At 54.1% G+C, this 17253-nt stretch overlaps 1 protein-coding gene across 1 annotated transcript; it reads right to left on the minus strand.

Moving 5' to 3' along the window:
- Positions 1-432: 432 nt before the first annotated feature.
- NR1H3 (nuclear receptor subfamily 1 group H member 3) lies at positions 433-8785 on the minus strand. Its single transcript, XM_075548353.1, has 10 exons — positions 8576-8785; positions 7564-7757; positions 6847-7035; positions 5804-6070; positions 5273-5493; positions 4989-5168; positions 4763-4862; positions 1131-1244; positions 864-958; positions 433-678 (listed from the first exon to the last, which is right to left on the minus strand). Exons 2-10 carry the CDS (start codon positions 7604-7606, stop codon positions 532-534), a joined length of 1356 nt encoding a protein of 451 aa, XP_075404468.1. The 5' UTR covers positions 7607-7757; positions 8576-8785; the 3' UTR covers positions 433-531.
- Between the last annotated feature and the right edge of the window lie 8468 nt (positions 8786-17253).

Here is a 17253-nt window from a genome sequence, read left to right on the forward strand (position 1 = left end):
GACCCTGGTCACTGTCGAAGCTGCCCCTGTGACTCTGCCTTCTCTGGTTCCCTGTGGGGTGGGGGGACACCCCCAATCCAGAAGTGAAGTTTCTCTCATTGGGCATGCATGTTGGTTTTCCTGTTCAAACCATGCGGGACCTATCGGTGAAGCAGACCCCCCTGGGGGACCAATGGCTCCTGAGCCACAGAGTGACCGTGGAGTGTTTCTTGCAAGGCGCAGTGGGGGAAACAGGAAGTGGTGGAGGCAGGATGGGCAGGGCCAGGGAGAACTTGGTGCAATGTGGCCATTTGGCTGCGTCGTGGTCTTCAGATGGAGCACAGCTTCCGCAGGACTCCCACAGCCCAGCAGCCACAGAACACCCAACCCCGTGACTCTCCTTTAATGTCCCATGAGGTTCCTCCCCTGGCATCCCCCACCTCCCGCCCCTTGAGAATGTCCACCCATCTCAGTCAGCTCCACCTCTAGGTGGCTGCCACGGGGCCTCTGAGAGCCTGTTTCAGAAGACAGACAGTGTGGAGGCCGAGCCAGTCATTCGTGCACGTCCCAGATCTCAGAAAGCAGCGGGGGCAGCTTTTTGTCCTGCAGGCGCAGTGCAAACACTTGCTCAGAGTGGACGCTGCTCAGTGTCCGGAGGCTCACCAGTTTCATCAGCATCCGTGGGAACATCAGTCGGTCCTGAGGCAGGAGGGGGACAAATTGAGTACCACCTTTGCCTGGGGAAGGGGACACGGAGAGGGGATTGTGGGAGAGGTAATGACTGCTCCATGCCTACCGCCTCAGCGCTGCCAGAGAGGGAGTCTGGCAGGGGCTGCGGATGGCCAGGTGTGTCAGGGAGCGGGCCCCGCCATGTGGAGACTCACCTGGGGGTGGTGGATGGAGACGTAGGCATGCAGGGCCTCCACGTAGGTGTGCTGCAGCCGCTCTACCTGCAGCTGGTCCTGCACGTTAGGCCGGTCTAGAGGGCAGCAACAGAGTGGAGGAGCAAGTCTGGCTCAGGTCTTAGTTCCCTACCCCTAAAAGAGGGACATGCCCCACCCAGCCACAGCCAGGTGGCCACTCCCACAGTTCCTGCCATGTGGGCTCTGCAGCCCTCCTCCCTCCATGTCCCCCTGGCCCCGCCTCCACACCTGCTGAGAAGATGCTGATGGCAATGAGCAAAGCAAACTCGGCGTCATTGAGCTGCAGCTCATTCATGGCTCTGGAGAACTCGAAGATGGGGTTGATGAACTCCACCTGCAGCCCTGGGAGGAAAAAGGGAGGCGGGGGAGGTGGCCGGCACAGCAGGGACGCCCTTCTCTCCTCCAAGGCCTCAGCTGGGAAAAGGCCTTTGTTAAGGAGTCCACCAGGAGCCCTGGTGCCACAGTGGTTACACATTAGGCTGTCTGGCCGCTCGGAGGGAAACACGGGGCTTTGTACTCCCGTAAAGAGGGACACTCAGAAACTCACAGAAACTGTCTCCTAGAGTTGCAATGTGTCGGCATGGACTCGATGGCAGTGAGTCTGGCTTCGGTTTACGGAGTCCCCAGGGCTCCGCGGTGTGAGCCTGGGGCAAGCTTCTTACCCTCTCTAAGCCTCGTCTGGGAAATGGGCCTGGTGCCTGAACTTCTCCCACAAGGCTGTGGGGATGGTTGAAGGATAGAGCGGGGCACAGCGGAGCCGAATTACGTGGCAGTGACAGCGCTGCTCTTAGTAGGACTCCCAAGGAGCCCACGTTACTGATGTTGGGCCATTAACGACAGCCTTATTTCCTGGCACCTCGTATATGAAACATTAGAGATGCATGCCCCGAACACAGCGGGTGCTTGAGCGGGTGGACCCCAGAGCTGGACGCTGGGTCTGAGTTCTCGCTCTGCCTCTTCATGGCTGTGTGACCTGAGGTACATAATCTAACCTCTCTGAGCCTTGGTTTTCCCATCCATCAAAAGTGGAGACATGAACAGTATCTGCTTCAGAATAGGTCCTTCGAGACTATGTAGCACATAGCAGTTTCCTGTAAGTGTTGGTTAGATAAATATCTATAGGTGTGTGTGTGTGTGTGTGTGTGTGTGTGTGTGTGTGTTTTCACGGAACCAGTCTTCTTGGTAAGAAGAGAGCCGAAGTACAGCAACGCGTGACCGAAAGTCACAATAACCTAGAGAAGCGTCCCCCTGCCGACACTGTCGCATCTTCCCACCTTCTGTCCCCTGGCTTCCTCTGCTGCTTTCTAGCAGCCACCTGCTACATTTCTCCATTCTTGATGGCTCACTTCCTGCGCTGTCACCCTCATGGTCAGGCATGGTCTACATTGCACCAAGCCTTTCTTGGGAAGCCCCTCTGATCCGTGTGTTGAGCCCCGCTGCCTCTTCAGAGCGAGAGGAAGAGGAGGCTCCAGCACTGGCATACAGCCCCCGGGACAGCCTGCTGACGCTCCCTCGAATGGCATGTGCAATCGCGCCATCAGCTGTCCACCACCATGTGCCACGTAGGCCGGTGGATGTGGAGGCAGAAAAAGCACTTGACAAGGCAGAGCCCTGCTTCTTCTGAGGCGTCACGGAGGAAGTGAGAGAGGAGAGATAAACAGGATGCCAGCAACGCCGCTTCGACTGATCAATCTATGCACAGGTATAGATTCAGATCGCACGATGGAAGTCCGCGCGTTCCAGAAGGAACACGGAGACCTTCGAGCTGGGAGGGTTCATAAAAGAGGGTGGGCGTTAATGGAGAAGAAGGCCCTGGCTAAGGGATCCCGGGTAACAATCATGTGGGAGGAGGTAGTTTGGGAGAGAGGCGGCAGAGTTGGGCTTTTAAAGCTGAATGAAGCCGGGAGTTACCAGGGTTTTCTAGGCTGGCGTCTGCACAGAAGCAGATCGCCAGGACTCTTCTTCCGCTGTGCTGCTACGTGCGTGAGTTTGAGCCACCCACCTTGTGGCTAGCAGCTAATCTCGGACCCTCTGCGCCACCAGAGGGCCTTGAGGGCTTGCTAGGTCCTTACATGGCTCCTGTCCAATTGGGATGGCACATTGAGCATTCCCAAAGGCAAAATAAAGAAGCAAACAAACCAAAAACCTCCGGCACGACCCTGGGCTGCTCATCAGTGAAAGGCTAGGAAGCCCTTTGGGTAGCCTGCATGGGGCAGCGAGAGGCATGAGCTGGCCTGAGTCACCAGAACGGAAGGAAGGCTCTAGAGATGGCCGGCCTGGGAACCATCTCTCCGCACCCAAGAATGGGCATTTGAAATACAACTAGAAGTACTTGTTTGAAACACTAGAGATTTCTCCGTAGACCCCTGCTCTGAGTTAAACTGCTAAGTCTTCTGTGGCACACCTCAACTCAATTCTCTGCAAAGCTCCCCCGAGCTTCTGTCCTTTTCCAACCAGGCTCCTGCGGCACAGGCAATGATAAAGCCAGGGGCTTCGTAACTCAGACTCGGGGTCGCCCCCGGCGTGTCAGAGCGGGGCTGCATCCCAAGGCTTTCATGTGGCTGCATTTTCCAGAGTAGACAGCCAGGCCTTTCTTGTGAGGCACCTCGGAACTCCCGACCTCTCCCTTAGCAGCCCAACATGTTCAAAACCTGCATCTAACAGAAACTTCTAACAGACACATTGCAAAAATCCATGTGAGGATCCCCCCCCACAGCCCTTTGCTTAATTTAGGCGCACATCAGAGTACCCACCCCGCACTGCCTTTGAGTGGATTCTGATTCATAGCGACCCTCGAGAGCAGTCAGGACGCGACCCCGTCATACAGTTCCTCATGTGGCGGTGACCCCCCAACCGTCACAGTATTTTGTTGCTACTTCATCACTGTTATTTTGCTACTGTGATAAATCGGGAGACCCCTGTGAAAGGGCCGCGACCCACAGGTTGAGAACCGCTGCTCTCTGGGGTTTCTGAGAGTGTACATCTCTACAGGAGCAAACAGCCTCAAGTTTCTCCTATTGAGCAGCTGGTGGGTTTGAACTGCCGGCCTTGCTGTTAGTAGTCCGAGGTCTACCCAACAGCGCCGAGGGGACTCCTATCGCTGAGAGCGAATTCTGGAGGAAAATCCTGCAGCCTCAGGTGGGAACAGAAACCCTCCTACTCCCTCACCCTTAAATGTCCCCATTTGGGCATCTTGGCAATGTTTCAACCCCAGGCCTGTGGACCATCCAAAAGGGCATCTGAAAATCAGCCCCAGGGAAGTAGAGCTTGTGGGCCTCCGAGCGTCCAGCCCCAGGAAGGAAGACTACCCCAATGGGCTCTGGGAAAATGGTTTTCAAGCCTATTTCCTAACTATGGAACCTTTGCTTACGACCATATGTCCCGCAGGAGCACCTGACATGCGGTGGGTGTCAGTGGGACTTGGGGGAAGGTAAGGCTAAAGGAGGCTCCAGGCCCTCGCTGCCTCCTCTCAGGTGACTCGTCTGTGGGCCGGGGCTCCAGGGAACACCGTCTGAAAACCCCCGGCCTGATGCAACAGCGCACTGGGGTCCACTGAGGCCTAAAAACCAGCAGTGACAATAACCCGCCCACTGCCTCCCCTCTGATTTCAAGAGTCCCGAGTGCGGGTGTCTGAGACTGTCGGGTCGGATAGCTCAGCTGTCTTCTGAGGAGCAGCTGGTGGGTTTGAACCACGGTGCTGGAGGTCAGTGGGGCAGTGCTTACCCAACCACACCACCAGCCTTCTGACTTATGACTCGGACCCTTCCAAGTGCAGCTGCCCAGACCCATGGGCTCTATGACAGAACGCGTCCATCTGTCAGTCCGTCCAGTCCAACCCCTTGGGGGGGTTCAGTTCTCACCTGCTTTGGCAAAGTCTTCCCGGTTGTAACTGAAATCCTTGAGGAAAGTGATGCTCTCACTCCCGGGGTTGTACCTTCGAGACGTCTCTAGAAGCATCACCTGGAGACAAGCAGCAGACTTCAAACAGGGACTCCTGGGTGGAGGGGCTGGAGGGGGCCTTCCCACAGACAGCCCTGCTCTGGCTCTCCCGTCACCCCGCCCGCCCGGGTCCGGCAGCCGCCTCACCTCGATGGCCGAGGTCTTCAACAGGGCGATCTGGTCCTCCCGGCTGAGCTGCAGGAAGCCGGGCAGCTGCTTGGCAAAGTCCACAATCTCCTGCACCGAGACGATGGCCAGCTCCGTGAAGTGGGCGAAGCGCTGCTGGCGGGCCTCCCGGCTCTGGGGGTCTGGTGCCATGGGCCAGGGCTGCCCGCCCGGGAAGGCGGGGAGGGGGAGAGGAGAGCCACGCTGAGTTGGGCATCCAGAAGCCACCTGGCCCAGAGCCACTTCTCCCTGGGTCCCTCGGGTACCGTGACGCGAAGCCGATCAGAGAAGGAGCGCCGGTTGCACTGCTGCTGGGCAGCCACCAGCTTCTCGATCATGCCCAGTTGCTCGGGGCTGAGCTGGGGCAGGGCCTGGGGGGGCGAGGAAGCCCTGTGCGGCACCGAGGACGACGACGACGTGGCCTGAGCCTGCTCCTCCTCCTGCCGCTTCATTTTCTTCAGGCGGATCTGTTCTTCTGACAGCACACCTACGGGTGGGTGGGCCTCCAGTGAGCAGGGGAGCAGGGGGAGGCAGGAAGCCAGGGTGGGCAGAGGGCCTGTGACAAGACTTGAGGGGCAAGTCCAGGAAGAGACTGCAATCCATTCTTCAAACCCCCACACTCACTGCCATCGAGTCGATGCTGACTCTTAGGAATCCGAGACTACAACATTTTATAGAAGAGAGACCCGTCTTCCTCCCACAGAGCGCCTGGTGGTTCTGAACTGCTGACCTTGAGGTGACCATCCGCTCCTTCCCTCCAGCCTCCCCGCGGAGTCCCATCCATCTCGGACACTCACACTCTTCCCGCATGCCGGCCTGCCGGCATTTGCGAAGCCGACACTCCTGGCACTTGCGCCGCATGTAGGTGTCCATGGGGCAGTGGCCGCCGCTGTGGCAGACATAGCGTGCCCCCTTGATGACGCTGCGGCGGAAGAAGCCCTTGCAGCCCTCGCAGCTCAGCACATTGTAGTGGAAGCCGGAAGCCTTGTCCCCGCACACGCTGCACAGCTCGGTCCCCAGCATTTTGGGGGCGGGTCCCTTTTTCCGCTTTGGAGTGCGGAGCTCTGGGTACAAGGAAGAACCGATGGTTGGTTGGTTGGTTCCCCGAGGTGAAAGGTTGGTGCCCACTGGGCCACCACCCCGAGCGCACAGGGACCTCCCTGCCCTTGGCTCTGGCCGTCTGGTTGATCTCTGTTAGGCCAGTGGTGGTGGTTGTCTTCGGTCCGCTCCTCCTCCTGGCAAGGCCGCATGTGCAGGCTAGAACCGCCGCTCGGGGTTTGGGAAGCTCATCGCCTGGCCTGACTTCCCAACCGCCACCCTTGTGGCTAGTCATCAAGTGCTTAACCAGCTGTCCCCCCCCCCCCCGGGGTGCCTCATCCTACAAACAGCAGCTCTCTTGTACCGAGTGCCACGGTGCCTTACATGTTGACAAACAGTGGTCATACGAAAGAAGCATTTTGTTTCGTTTCCATTTTACCAAACGCCCTGCCTTCCAATCGCTGCTGACTCACATGACCCTATGGGACGGAGTAGGACTGCCCCAGTGAGTTTCCCAGATGAGGGCTAGAAAGCCTTGTCTTTCTCCCTGGGAACAGCTGGTGGGGCCTATCTGCTGACCTAGCGAGAGGTTAGCAGCCCCACGGATAGCCACGAGACCACCAAGGAAACGAGGCTCAAAAGGTGAACCCAATGTCGACAGGCTCTGTACAGAGAGACAAAGCTCAGACTCCAATCACTCTGGTCTAGTGCATCTCAAAGCCTTTAGCTCTAACCATCCGTTTTAGGGCAAGGAGCCCCAGGTTGTCCCTCCCAGACCCAGGAGCCCCTTCTGCCTCCTTACCTGGGGACCTTGGAAGGGCCTTTGCCCCGGGGAGCAGGGCTGTGGGTTCCGCTGCCCCCAGCCCCACTCCTGAAGTGGCCCGGGGGGGCTGGGGCATTCCGGCTCCCTCCCTGAGGGTGTAGTGGGCACGTCCCAGAGCCTGGCAGCTTGCATCCTGCACACTTGGCTCCCACAGCTCCGCCACAGAGTCTGAGACCCAGAAAAGAGAGGCAGGCAGAAGTGGGTGTGGAAACTCAGGGCAGGAAGGTGGGTGGGCATCTCAGGGCAGGTCTAGCTTATTCCACCTCCCCAGAATCCTTGCCGAGGAGCTATGAGCTTCTCTCTGCCCTTAGAGGGCAGCAGAGTCCCAGCGTGGGCCTTGGGACCCCAGAGTTTGTGTGGCCTGGGGGACTAGTCAGCTGTAGGCCCCAGCACTGCAATGCTTTAAATGGGGGAAGTAACCTATGTCCCCTGGGGGTGGGAGGCTAGCACCCATTCATCATCTCAGAGATTAGATGGGACCCTTGGAAGCCAGCGCTGGCAAACAGTTACATTGCCAGCTCTCCTCAGCAGTGAGCCTCTATGGGGGAAGACTGGGCGGGTGCCCAAAAACCAAGCACCAGAGCCAGGTCGAGATGACCTGGGCAGAAAGGCAAGCCATGCCATGAACAGCTCTGACTGCCCTCGGGGAGGGCTGGGTGCAGGAGCAGGAAGGAGGGCTGGCGCCAAGCAGCTTACCAGGAGAATCAGCGGGCACAGGGGCCTCCAGCCACAATGACATCGCTTCCTGGAGCCCTGGACATCACCAAGGGTCTGTTCTGCCGGGAGGAACAGGTTACACTCCACAGCTTCGTTCTCCCTCTTCTGCTAGCCTGCCTTTGGTCAGTACGAACAATACCTGCTAGCAGTTACTTGCCATCGGTCTGAGAGCGCTGCAAAAATGTCGTGGGAGAAAAAAAAAACTGGAATGGAAAAATAATCGAATGTTTCCACAAACAGTTGGAAGCCTCCTCTTATAGATGAGCCTTGTACTTCACAAGGCAGTCAGGGTGATCCTTAAATCCATTGTACAGGTGGGAAGATGGAAGTCCAAAGAAACGGAGTCAATTGTCCATGGCCGAAGTTAGGCAGCGGTAGAGCCAAGACTCCGGGGTTCACCATGCACCCCTTTCTCCCTGACGCCCCCACCCCAGCCCATCAAGGAGTGAGAGGGGCCATCTGCCCCCTGCCTGAGTGACACTGGGCCAAATTGCAGAGCCCCTCCTCCAGTCTTCCGCGACAGTCCAGCAGGGCCCAGGAGATGGAGTGAAGGTCCCCTCCCCTCAGTGGGACACCACTGGTCTTCTGGTGAACCTCCCCTATGGGATAGGGGTAGAACTGCCCCTCTAGTTTACCCAGCCTGTCCCTCTTTACCAGAGTAGGAAGCCTCTTCTTTTGCCTAAGGAGAGGCTAGTGGTTTCGAACTACTGACCTCGCGTTTAGCGTCCCAATGCAAAACCACAACGCCATCTACCAGGGCTCTTAGAGGTTTCTGTAATTCCCACGTAGGGAATCCGCCCCCCAAAAGTTACTCTGGGGGACTGAATCGAATCCTGCCCTTTCTCTGCCCCCCCCCCCCCCCCGTCACCATCATCCCTCACTTCTCCCGGGAGCGCCCCTCCAAGACCCACAGGGCGCACCCACCACCACCCCCTGGGCACACGCACACAGAGCCGCAAGCCCTCTGCCCAGCGGAGCGGAGCCGACCCACCGAAAGCTTCCCGGGCCGCCAGTTGGGCGGGCCGGCGGGCAGTCTCTGGAGCCCCCTTGCTGGGAGAGGAGGACGTGCAGTGTCCGGTCCCGAGGCCGGCTGTCGCCGAGCTGCAGCTGAGCCGGGAGCGAGCCCGGAGCCCCAGGGAAGTGGAAGTGGGCAAGGCACGAGGGGAGGGGCGGCCAGGGGGGTCGGGCCACCTCTCCTTCCTGCCAGCGCCCCGGGCTCTGACTCCCGCCCCCCCCCCACCCGCCCGCCCAAGGGCTTGCGCTGCGCTTCCCCAGCACCCTCCTGACTCCTCCCCGCCGGCCGCCCCCTCGCCTGCCTCCACCCCTGCCCCCTGGTCCCGCTCGCCCTTCCCCACGGACCGCTGGGCTCCGAGGAGTCGCGCCCCTTGCTACGGTGGGCCCAGGGCTGCACTTACAGGACTAACTCCCAGGTACCCCACCCTGATCCCGGCAGCCTCTAGAGACACCTCGCAGAGCAAAGGTCCCGGCCAGGCCTGGAATTGCGACACCGAGCCGGGCCTGCTGTCCCAGCCACCCTCCGCCTCCCTGGACTCTGGGAGGGGGCCAAGGAACGCTCCCTGCTCGCCCCACGCCGCGGACTCCGAGGGTGGAGAGGGCAGGTGGAATGGGGACTCTTCCAAAAAGTTTCTAATTGTGGGTGCCCTACTGGGGTTCACAGAGTGGAGAAGGGGGTGGGGCTGGCAGTCCTAGGATGAGAGTGGGCTGGTGAGCCAGGTGCCAGTCTAGGCTGGACCCAGGGAGGAAGGCAGGTTACCTTCTGTGTGGAGCAGTCTATCCAGCAGAGTGTTTTGTCTTAACATGGCATTGACTCCTCACTCAAGCAGGGCAGGATGGATCTATTGTGATCCCTAAGGTTTCCCTGGATGGCCAGGCCTGTGTCTGTCTGCGTCTGTCTGTCTTAGTCTGGCAGGCCTTCCGAAAGGGTACCAGCAGCAGCAGCAAACATGCTACTAACAGATCAGGGGAGTGCTGATTCACAAGGTACACTGGCCGGGATTCAAACCGGGGCCTCCCACGTGAGGACATGAATTCTGTCACGGAGCCATGAGTGACCTGAGAGGACTGGAGCCTGCCCTGCTGGGAACTGGAGATCCACGGGTTATTTAAATCTCCCCTACAGCCCTTGGAGTGGGCCCTGCACAGACAACAGAACAGATGTTCTGTTCTTGTTGGTCCAATGTATAAGTAAACAAGTGAGAGACTAGCATCTTCCTCCACCCCCACCCCCCTTGTGAGCTCTAGTCCGTTCCACCTCCACATGTTGAGTGATGGTACTCCCGACTCCAATTCTAGGTCAGAATCCTGGCCCTTCTTCTCAGCTGGGTGATCCTATCCACACAATAGGAATGAGGAGCCTAGTAGTGCGGGGATTACGGTGGTATTTGGTACCTTGTGTTGAAGACCCGGTGGCTGTTATCCTGACCTCCCCTGCGTTCTTTCAGCTGTGGGACTGTCTCACTACCTGGAATCTGCACCTTGTTGACCTTCCAAGTGCTGGTTGCCACATCTGCATCTGCCTCCCTCACCACCTCATTTGGCCCTCAGAGCAGCCCCTGGAGAGAGGGAGGAGAAACCCCAGGAGCCCCATCTTTCAGAGAACAATGTCGCTGTGCAAGTCCCTCTCTCAGTGCCACACACAGTTAGTGGCCAAGCTGGACTCAGAACCCCACTGTCCCCACTCCAGTCCGTGAGTCCGAGGCCAGGACCCTCGTGTCTTGTTGCCTTCCAGATCCAAAGGAACGGCAAAGTATTGCGATGCAGAGGCCGCAGGGGGAGAGGTAGAGAATCCTGCAGATGCCTGCGTGCAGATGTGAGAGGCTCAGAGGAGCTGGGGTTACTGCTGGTCATTCACCCCCTGCCCCACTCCCAGTTTCCTACTCCCTGGCGCTTCCTGTTTTGCTGTGAACTCCAGTTCCCATGGGCCCCACATTAAGCATAGAAGGCCAGGGGGCCAGGGCAGGCAGCCAGTGGGACAGAGATGAACAGGGCACCAGGGAAGAGGAGAGAAGGGGGAACTGGGAAAGGGCAAAGGTGGGGGAAGAGGGAGCAAGGGAGTGGAACCGAAGGAACAGGATTCAAGAAGGACACAGAAAGCAGAAATAGAAGCGGAGCTTGAAGAACGATGGGAGGAAGCACAGGGTGGAGCAGGGAGAATGGGCCAGAGGCTGGGGAGGCAGAGACTTGAAGGCAGCAGGGAGGGCTGGGCCATGTTGCAAAATCTGCCCATGTGTTCATTTTCACATTTCAGAAAAGCCCCTTTGAAACCCCCATCTAAAAGTTCTGCCTTTAGCTTTTGCTCTGTTCTCTCATCACAAGGTCTGTCGCTGCACAAGGCAGCTCTGAGTCATAGGCACAAGCCTCTCTCCATTCCTGTTGCATTGACTCTTTCCCCAGTTTCCACAAGGCCCCAGCCGTCCTGGGAAAGTAGACACCGGGGACTCCAGCCTCCAGGAAATTGGACCGGTTCTGTCCCAGCCCTCCCATCATGGCTCCATTCCCTCTCTTCGACATTACCCATCGATGGTTAAGCAGCACACAGCCGAGTACCATTGCCTAGTCAGGGAAAGGCAGGTAGACATCTGTTGGTCTTCCCTGCTTTCAACCAAGATCCGTCTGGCATCAGCAAGAAAGCCTTCATCCCACTTCCTCTTCGGAATCCAGCTTGGATTTCTGGCACTTCCCTGTCAATGTACTGCTGCAATCATGTGGAAACGTAGGTCTGCCAGTATGAATGCGGCTGTTTGGTCATTTCTCAGTCTTTGGAATGGGCACATATATGTATTGGACAGGGTTCTCTAGAAAGACAAACTAGATTGCTAGTAATTATATATAAATATATTTATAAAGATAGATAATTCAAGAAATAAACCGTTAAAATACAGATAGATAATACAAGAAATTAACAGTTAAATTATAAAGCAGTGAGACACTAGCAGTCCTTCAAGTTTTAAGAGCTGCCAGGTGCCAGTCCCCTTCTGTAGAGAGAGCTGGGCTATATATACCCAGGCAGCAAACAGCAAGGCAGGTCCCCAACTGTCATCAACTGTCAGTCCCCAGCTCCAGAGATGAACATTCCAATCGTGTGGGCTTAAAGGGACCTTAACTTACAGCGACACAGTCCACAGGCTAGTGTACCCCTTTAAACTGGGGCTATATATATATCCAGGCAGCAAACAGCAAGGCAGGTCACCAACTGTCGGTCCCCAGCTCCAGAGATGTACATTCCAATCGTGTGGGCTTAAAGGGACCTCAACTTACAGTGACACAGTCCACAGGCTAGGCATCCCACAGGTAGTGTACCCCTTTAAACTGAGGCACAGAACAACCAAGGTGAGGCTCACCGAGCCATTTATCCCTCTGCCCTTCAGTTAATTCTACTTGTGTTTATCGGCCAGGCTGGCACAATAAACTATAGCAGGCACATATATGGATCTCTTCCCGTTGGTCGGCCATATTTCTTGACAAAGACAAGCGACCATTTCCAGCATTGTATCCATTTATTAAGAACATCTCAATTGGCAGTCAGCTAATTCCTGGAGTCTTATTTTTTGGCCAATATCGTTGGTGCAGCTTGGGCTTCTTTCTTTGGCACCATTTGTCCTTGATCATATGGGCACCTCCTTAAATGATGGGGAGTCAGTTATTTTTGGTACTGCGACACTATATAGTCTATTCATCTTCTTAAGCTTCCTGCACCACGTTGGGGACCACAGAGTGGATTCAGCATCCAGACTCAAATTGGGACCGTGTGCCCAACAGAAGGCCTCCCTGCCAGGTCCCCTACCGTCCTCAGAGTTGCTGTTTGAGCCCTTTGTTGCAGCTCCTGGGCCAATCTGTGTCATTGAGGGTCCTTTTTCATTGTCTTCCTACTTTACCATGAGGTTCTTTTCCAAGGACTGGTCCCTCCTGATAAACATGTCCAAAATATACCCCATCTTCACTTCTAAGGAGCATTCTGGCTGTACTTCTAGTCCAATGTTGTTTGTGCTTCCGGTAGACCAGAGTGCTTATGACATTCTTCACCAACACCATGGTTCAAATGCATCGATTCTTTTCTGATCATCTGTGGTCTCCAGCCAACTTTCCCGTGGCTTCATCGGAAGCGACTGAAAATCCCGGGACTCGGTGCAGGCACAAAGTGACATCCATGGCTTTCAACACTTTAAAGAGATTTATGCAGTGCAATACAGTGTTTTGATTTTTTTTTTGGCTGCTGCTTCCGTGAACATTGATTGTGGATCCAAGTAAAATGAAATCCTTGACAACTTTTAATATTTCCTCCATTTATCATGATGTTATCTATTGGTTCAGTTGTGAGAATTGGGGTTTTCTTTACAGGGAGCTACAATCCATAATAAAAGCTGTCGTCTTTGATGTGCACCAGCAAGCACGTCGAATCCTCCTTGCTTGCAGCGAGCAAGGGTCTAGCATCTGCATCTCCAAGGTTACTACTGAGCCTTCCTCCAATCCTGATGCCACATTTCTCTCCAATGAGAGTCTAACTTCTTGGATGCATACCGATCAGATAACCATGGTGAGAGGAAACAAGCCTAGCACACACACCTTTTCTGATTTTAAACCTTGTTCTGTTTGAACGACTGCCTCTTGCTCAATCCATGTACAGGTTCTGTATGAGCACAATGAAGTGTTCTGGAGTCCCCATTCTTCTCACTGCCCCCCAGCCTTTCCTGCAATCCACAGAGTTGGGTGCCTTACCCGGTCAATAAAGCACAAGTAACATCTTACTGATGTTCTTTGCTTTCAGCCAAGGTCCACCTGACAACAGCTACGATATCCCTTGTTCCATGTCCTCTTCTGAATCCGGCTTGAATTTCTGGCAGCTTGCTGTTTATGTACTGCTGCAGCCATTTTTGGATTATCTTCAGAACATTTTAATTGCATGTGATATGGATCTTAGCTGAATGCTGAGAATTTCAGATATATGTTTACCAATTTTTTATTATGCAAAGGCATTCGTTCAACTGTGCAAATCAAAACGAACCACGGACAGCATTGTACAGAAATGGGATTCCCGAATACTTAATTGTGCTCATATGGAACTTACACACAGACCAAGAGGGAGTTGAAAATCAGGAAAAATATGCATCTGCGTTGTACCCTTTCACCAGGTTTAGTTAGCATTTTTTATATGCCAAATAATCTGGGAAACTAAACTACATGAAGACGAATTTGGTAAGAGGGTTAGAAGACTCACGAACCACCTGTGATAGGCAGATGGCATAACCCTGCTTGCTAAAAGCAAAGAGGACTCGAAGCACTTACTGATCCAAGCCCAAAGCCTTCAATGTGGATTACGCTTCAACATGATGAAAACACAAACCCTTACAACTAGACCAATACGCATCACCATGATAAAGTATTCAAAAGTAAATATGTCTCTTTGAGGACAAAGGCGTGTCTGACCCAACCCATGGCATTTTCAGTTTCCTTGTGTGCGCACAAAGCCAGGCTCCGAAGCAGGAAGACTCAACGAGCTGGGGAGTTTGAATGTAGTGTCGGTAGACTATTGAGTGTAACCTGACCTGCCAGAACAAACAAATCTGTCTCGGAAGAAGTCCAGCCAGGATGCGAGGAAGGGAGGACAGCGAGTCTTCATCAACAATACTTAGACAAGTTGTCAGGAGGAACCAGTCCAAGGAGAAGGACGTTGCACTGGGTAAATCTGCACAAGACCCCTTTAAAGTGTTGAAAAGCAAGGAGTTTACTTTGAGAAGTGGGTCTGACCCGAGCCAGGGAGGATCGGTAAAAGCAGACCCTCAGGGAGCTTGATTAAAGTAGTGGCTGCAACACTGGGTGCAAACCGTGTCATGGACTGAACTGTGTCTCCTAAGAACACGTGGCCACTTGGCTAGGCCACGAGCTAGTGATCTAATGTGATAGCCTATCCGTGGGATTGTCACTGTTAGGTGTTGTTGAGTCAACTCCAACCAATAGTGTCCCTGTGGACAACGGAACAAAACACTGCCCAATCCTGTGCCATCCTCACGGTTGTTCTTATGTCTAGCCCAATGTGTCCGTCCATCTTATCAAAAGCCTTCCTCTTTGTCACAAGCATGATGTCCTTTTCCGGGGACCTGTCTTTCCTGATAACATGTCCAACGTTCATGAGGGAAAGTCTTGCTACCCTTGCTTCTACAGAACATTCTGACTGTATCTTTAAAGAATTTTTTCCAAAACCATTTTATGGGGAGCTAAGACAGACATATCGTTCTGTAGGTCAATCACATCAAGCAGTATTGTACACTTGCTACCACATTCAGTTTCAAAACATTCTCTTCCTCCTTGAACTCCTTGACATCAGCTCCCCTTTACCTCCCTCTCCTCTATACCCCCAGGAACTCTTTATTCTACTTGCTGTCTCAATAGGTTCATCCATCTGGGTCTGACTGTACTTCTAAGACAGAGGTGTTGGTTCTTTCGGCGGCCATGGTACTTTCGATATCCTTCACCAGCGCCTACTTCGGATGCATCAGTTCTTCTTCCCATTTCCTTATCCAGTGTCCAACTTTGCCACGCATGAGGTGATTGAGAACCCCATGGCTCGGGTCAGACCCACTTTCCTTCTCAACGTAAACTCCTTGCCTTTCAACACTCTAAAGAGGTCGTGTGCAGATTGACCCAATGCAATGCATTGTTGGGTCTCTTGACTGCTGTTTCTGTGAGTGTCAGGGATATAACACACTAATTGGGCCCCAGGGGAGTTTCCCGGGATGTGGCCGGCATCATTTTTTATCTTAATGAGAGAGAAAAGGAGAGAACAGTGAGCAGAAAGAGAAGGACCACCAAGACAGAAGAGCCAGGGCAGAGCGCATCCTTTGGGCCCAAGGTCCCCGCACTGGGAACCTCCTAGACCCTGGAGGAAATTGACGCTGAGACCTATGGCGATCCCCAAGGGATGCTGGGGACATAGACACTGAAAGACGAAACAGTTCCTCCAGAGCTGACAGGCGAAGCCTTTCCCTGCACTCAGGGCCCTCCATTCAGACTTCTCCCTCCTGGACCACGAGAGAATGAATTTCTGTTTGTTGAAGTCATCCACTGTGACATCCGTTAGGGCAGCACGAGCCGTGACTAAGGAAAATAGCAACAATAGTGAGGATGCTGCCAGGCCAGGTATTCATTGTCCCCTTCTGTTGTACACAGGGTCACTCTGGATGAGAACTGACTTCATGGCACCTAACAACAATGTACTTTTATACGTGTGCTATATTACTTATCCTGACAGTCACCCTAGGCGATAGTACACAGTATCCATTTTATATCAAATTATCAATTTTGAATATAGGCAAAGCTGACTCAAAGGTCATTACACAACAACAAACAACCCTAGACAAAAAAAAACAAACCAAAAAAAACTGCCACCCAAGGCGGGAAGAATGGTGACCCAACCAGGCGTAGCTCACTGGTGTTTAAAATGGGGAGAGCAGTGGTCCCCAAACTGGCCCCACCTTCAGTAACTTTGATTTATGTGGCCCGAGGAGGGGCTACATATCCATCTCTATCTGTGTTTTTTATTTCATCTATAATTAGGACATAACGTCACCTGGTAGAAAATATGCAGATGCTGGGATCAAGAGACTCGGGCTAGCTCCTGACCTCAGCATCTACTGTGAGAGTAATCATCACTCTCTGCAATGTTTTCCCACTCTAATAACCGACTGGAGCCCTGGTGGTGGGGTGGTTACATGTTGGGCTGCAGTCTGCCTGGTTGGCAGTTCGAAACCACCAGCAGCTCCACGGGAGAAAGAACGTACTTTCTACTCCCGTAAAGTTGCAGTCGCTTTGAGTCACCGGCGAGGAGTCCGTACGGACGTGATGGCGGGGAGTTTGGTTTTGGTGATAACCGAAATGACAATCCCTCCGGCATGGGGTATTTGCAAGCGTAACCCCTGCCTCCACACTGCTTCCCAGTGGATTCCGACTCATCACAACCCTAGCGCAGGCAGAGAGGGGATAAAATACTTTCAGAGAAAGTGAGGGGTTTTGTTCTAGTTCCTAAAATGTAATGAGTCAAAGGTTTACATTCGAAAGACACAAGAGCTGGCTAGTTTACAAGGCTCATAAACCAAACCAAATGGAACCCACTGCCATTGAGTTTTCAACTCCTGGAGACCCTGTTGGGCAGAGCAGAGCTGTGCCTGAAGGAGCACTTTCAACACACACACACACATACACAGAGCAGAACTGTGCCTGAAGGGGCACTTTCAACACACACCACCCACCACCACTATCTCCACCTCCACCACACTGTGCAGTAGTTTGCAAACTAGCGGTGACTCCATTCACCCATCCTTCCAATATGAAAAGGTTTCCTTTATAAACCCCCTCGTCAGTGAAGGTAGGCACCCTGGTAGTACGCACTGGTTACACTTTGGGCTGCTAACTGGATGGTCAGCAGTTCAAAACCACCGGCCAGCTCCTCAGAAGAAAGGTGAGGCATTCCACTTCCCTGAAGAGTTACAGTCGCGGAAACTCACACGGACAGTTCTGTCCAGTCCTAGACGGTCACTATGAGTCATCAACTCAGCGGCTGTGAGCTTGGTTTGGTTATCGAAGGTACTTTGGGACCATCAAAATGAGAGTTTCATAATGCAGTCTCAGTAGCCTGCGGGAAAGGGCCCACTATAG

Source organism: Tenrec ecaudatus, chromosome 4 (genome assembly GCF_050624435.1).
Source record: "Tenrec ecaudatus isolate mTenEca1 chromosome 4, mTenEca1.hap1, whole genome shotgun sequence".
Taxonomy (NCBI): domain Eukaryota; kingdom Metazoa; phylum Chordata; class Mammalia; order Afrosoricida; family Tenrecidae; genus Tenrec; species Tenrec ecaudatus.

What these genes read in the sequence shown, in the direction of transcription:
- NR1H3 (XM_075548353.1), bottom strand. Translation starts at nt 7,606, where the DNA reads ATGTCATTGTGGCTGGAGGCCCCTGTGCCCGCTGATTCTCCTG. An exon ending in TGTGCCCGCTGATTCTCCTG is followed by an intron (nt 7,036 to 7,563) that starts GTAAGCTGCTTG and finishes TCTGGGTCTCAG; the next exon opens with ACTCTGTGGCGGAGCTGTGG. An exon ending in CTGATCGGCTTCGCGTCACG is followed by an intron (nt 5,169 to 5,272) that starts GTACCCGAGGGA and finishes CCGGGCGGGCAG; the next exon opens with CCCTGGCCCATGGCACCAGA.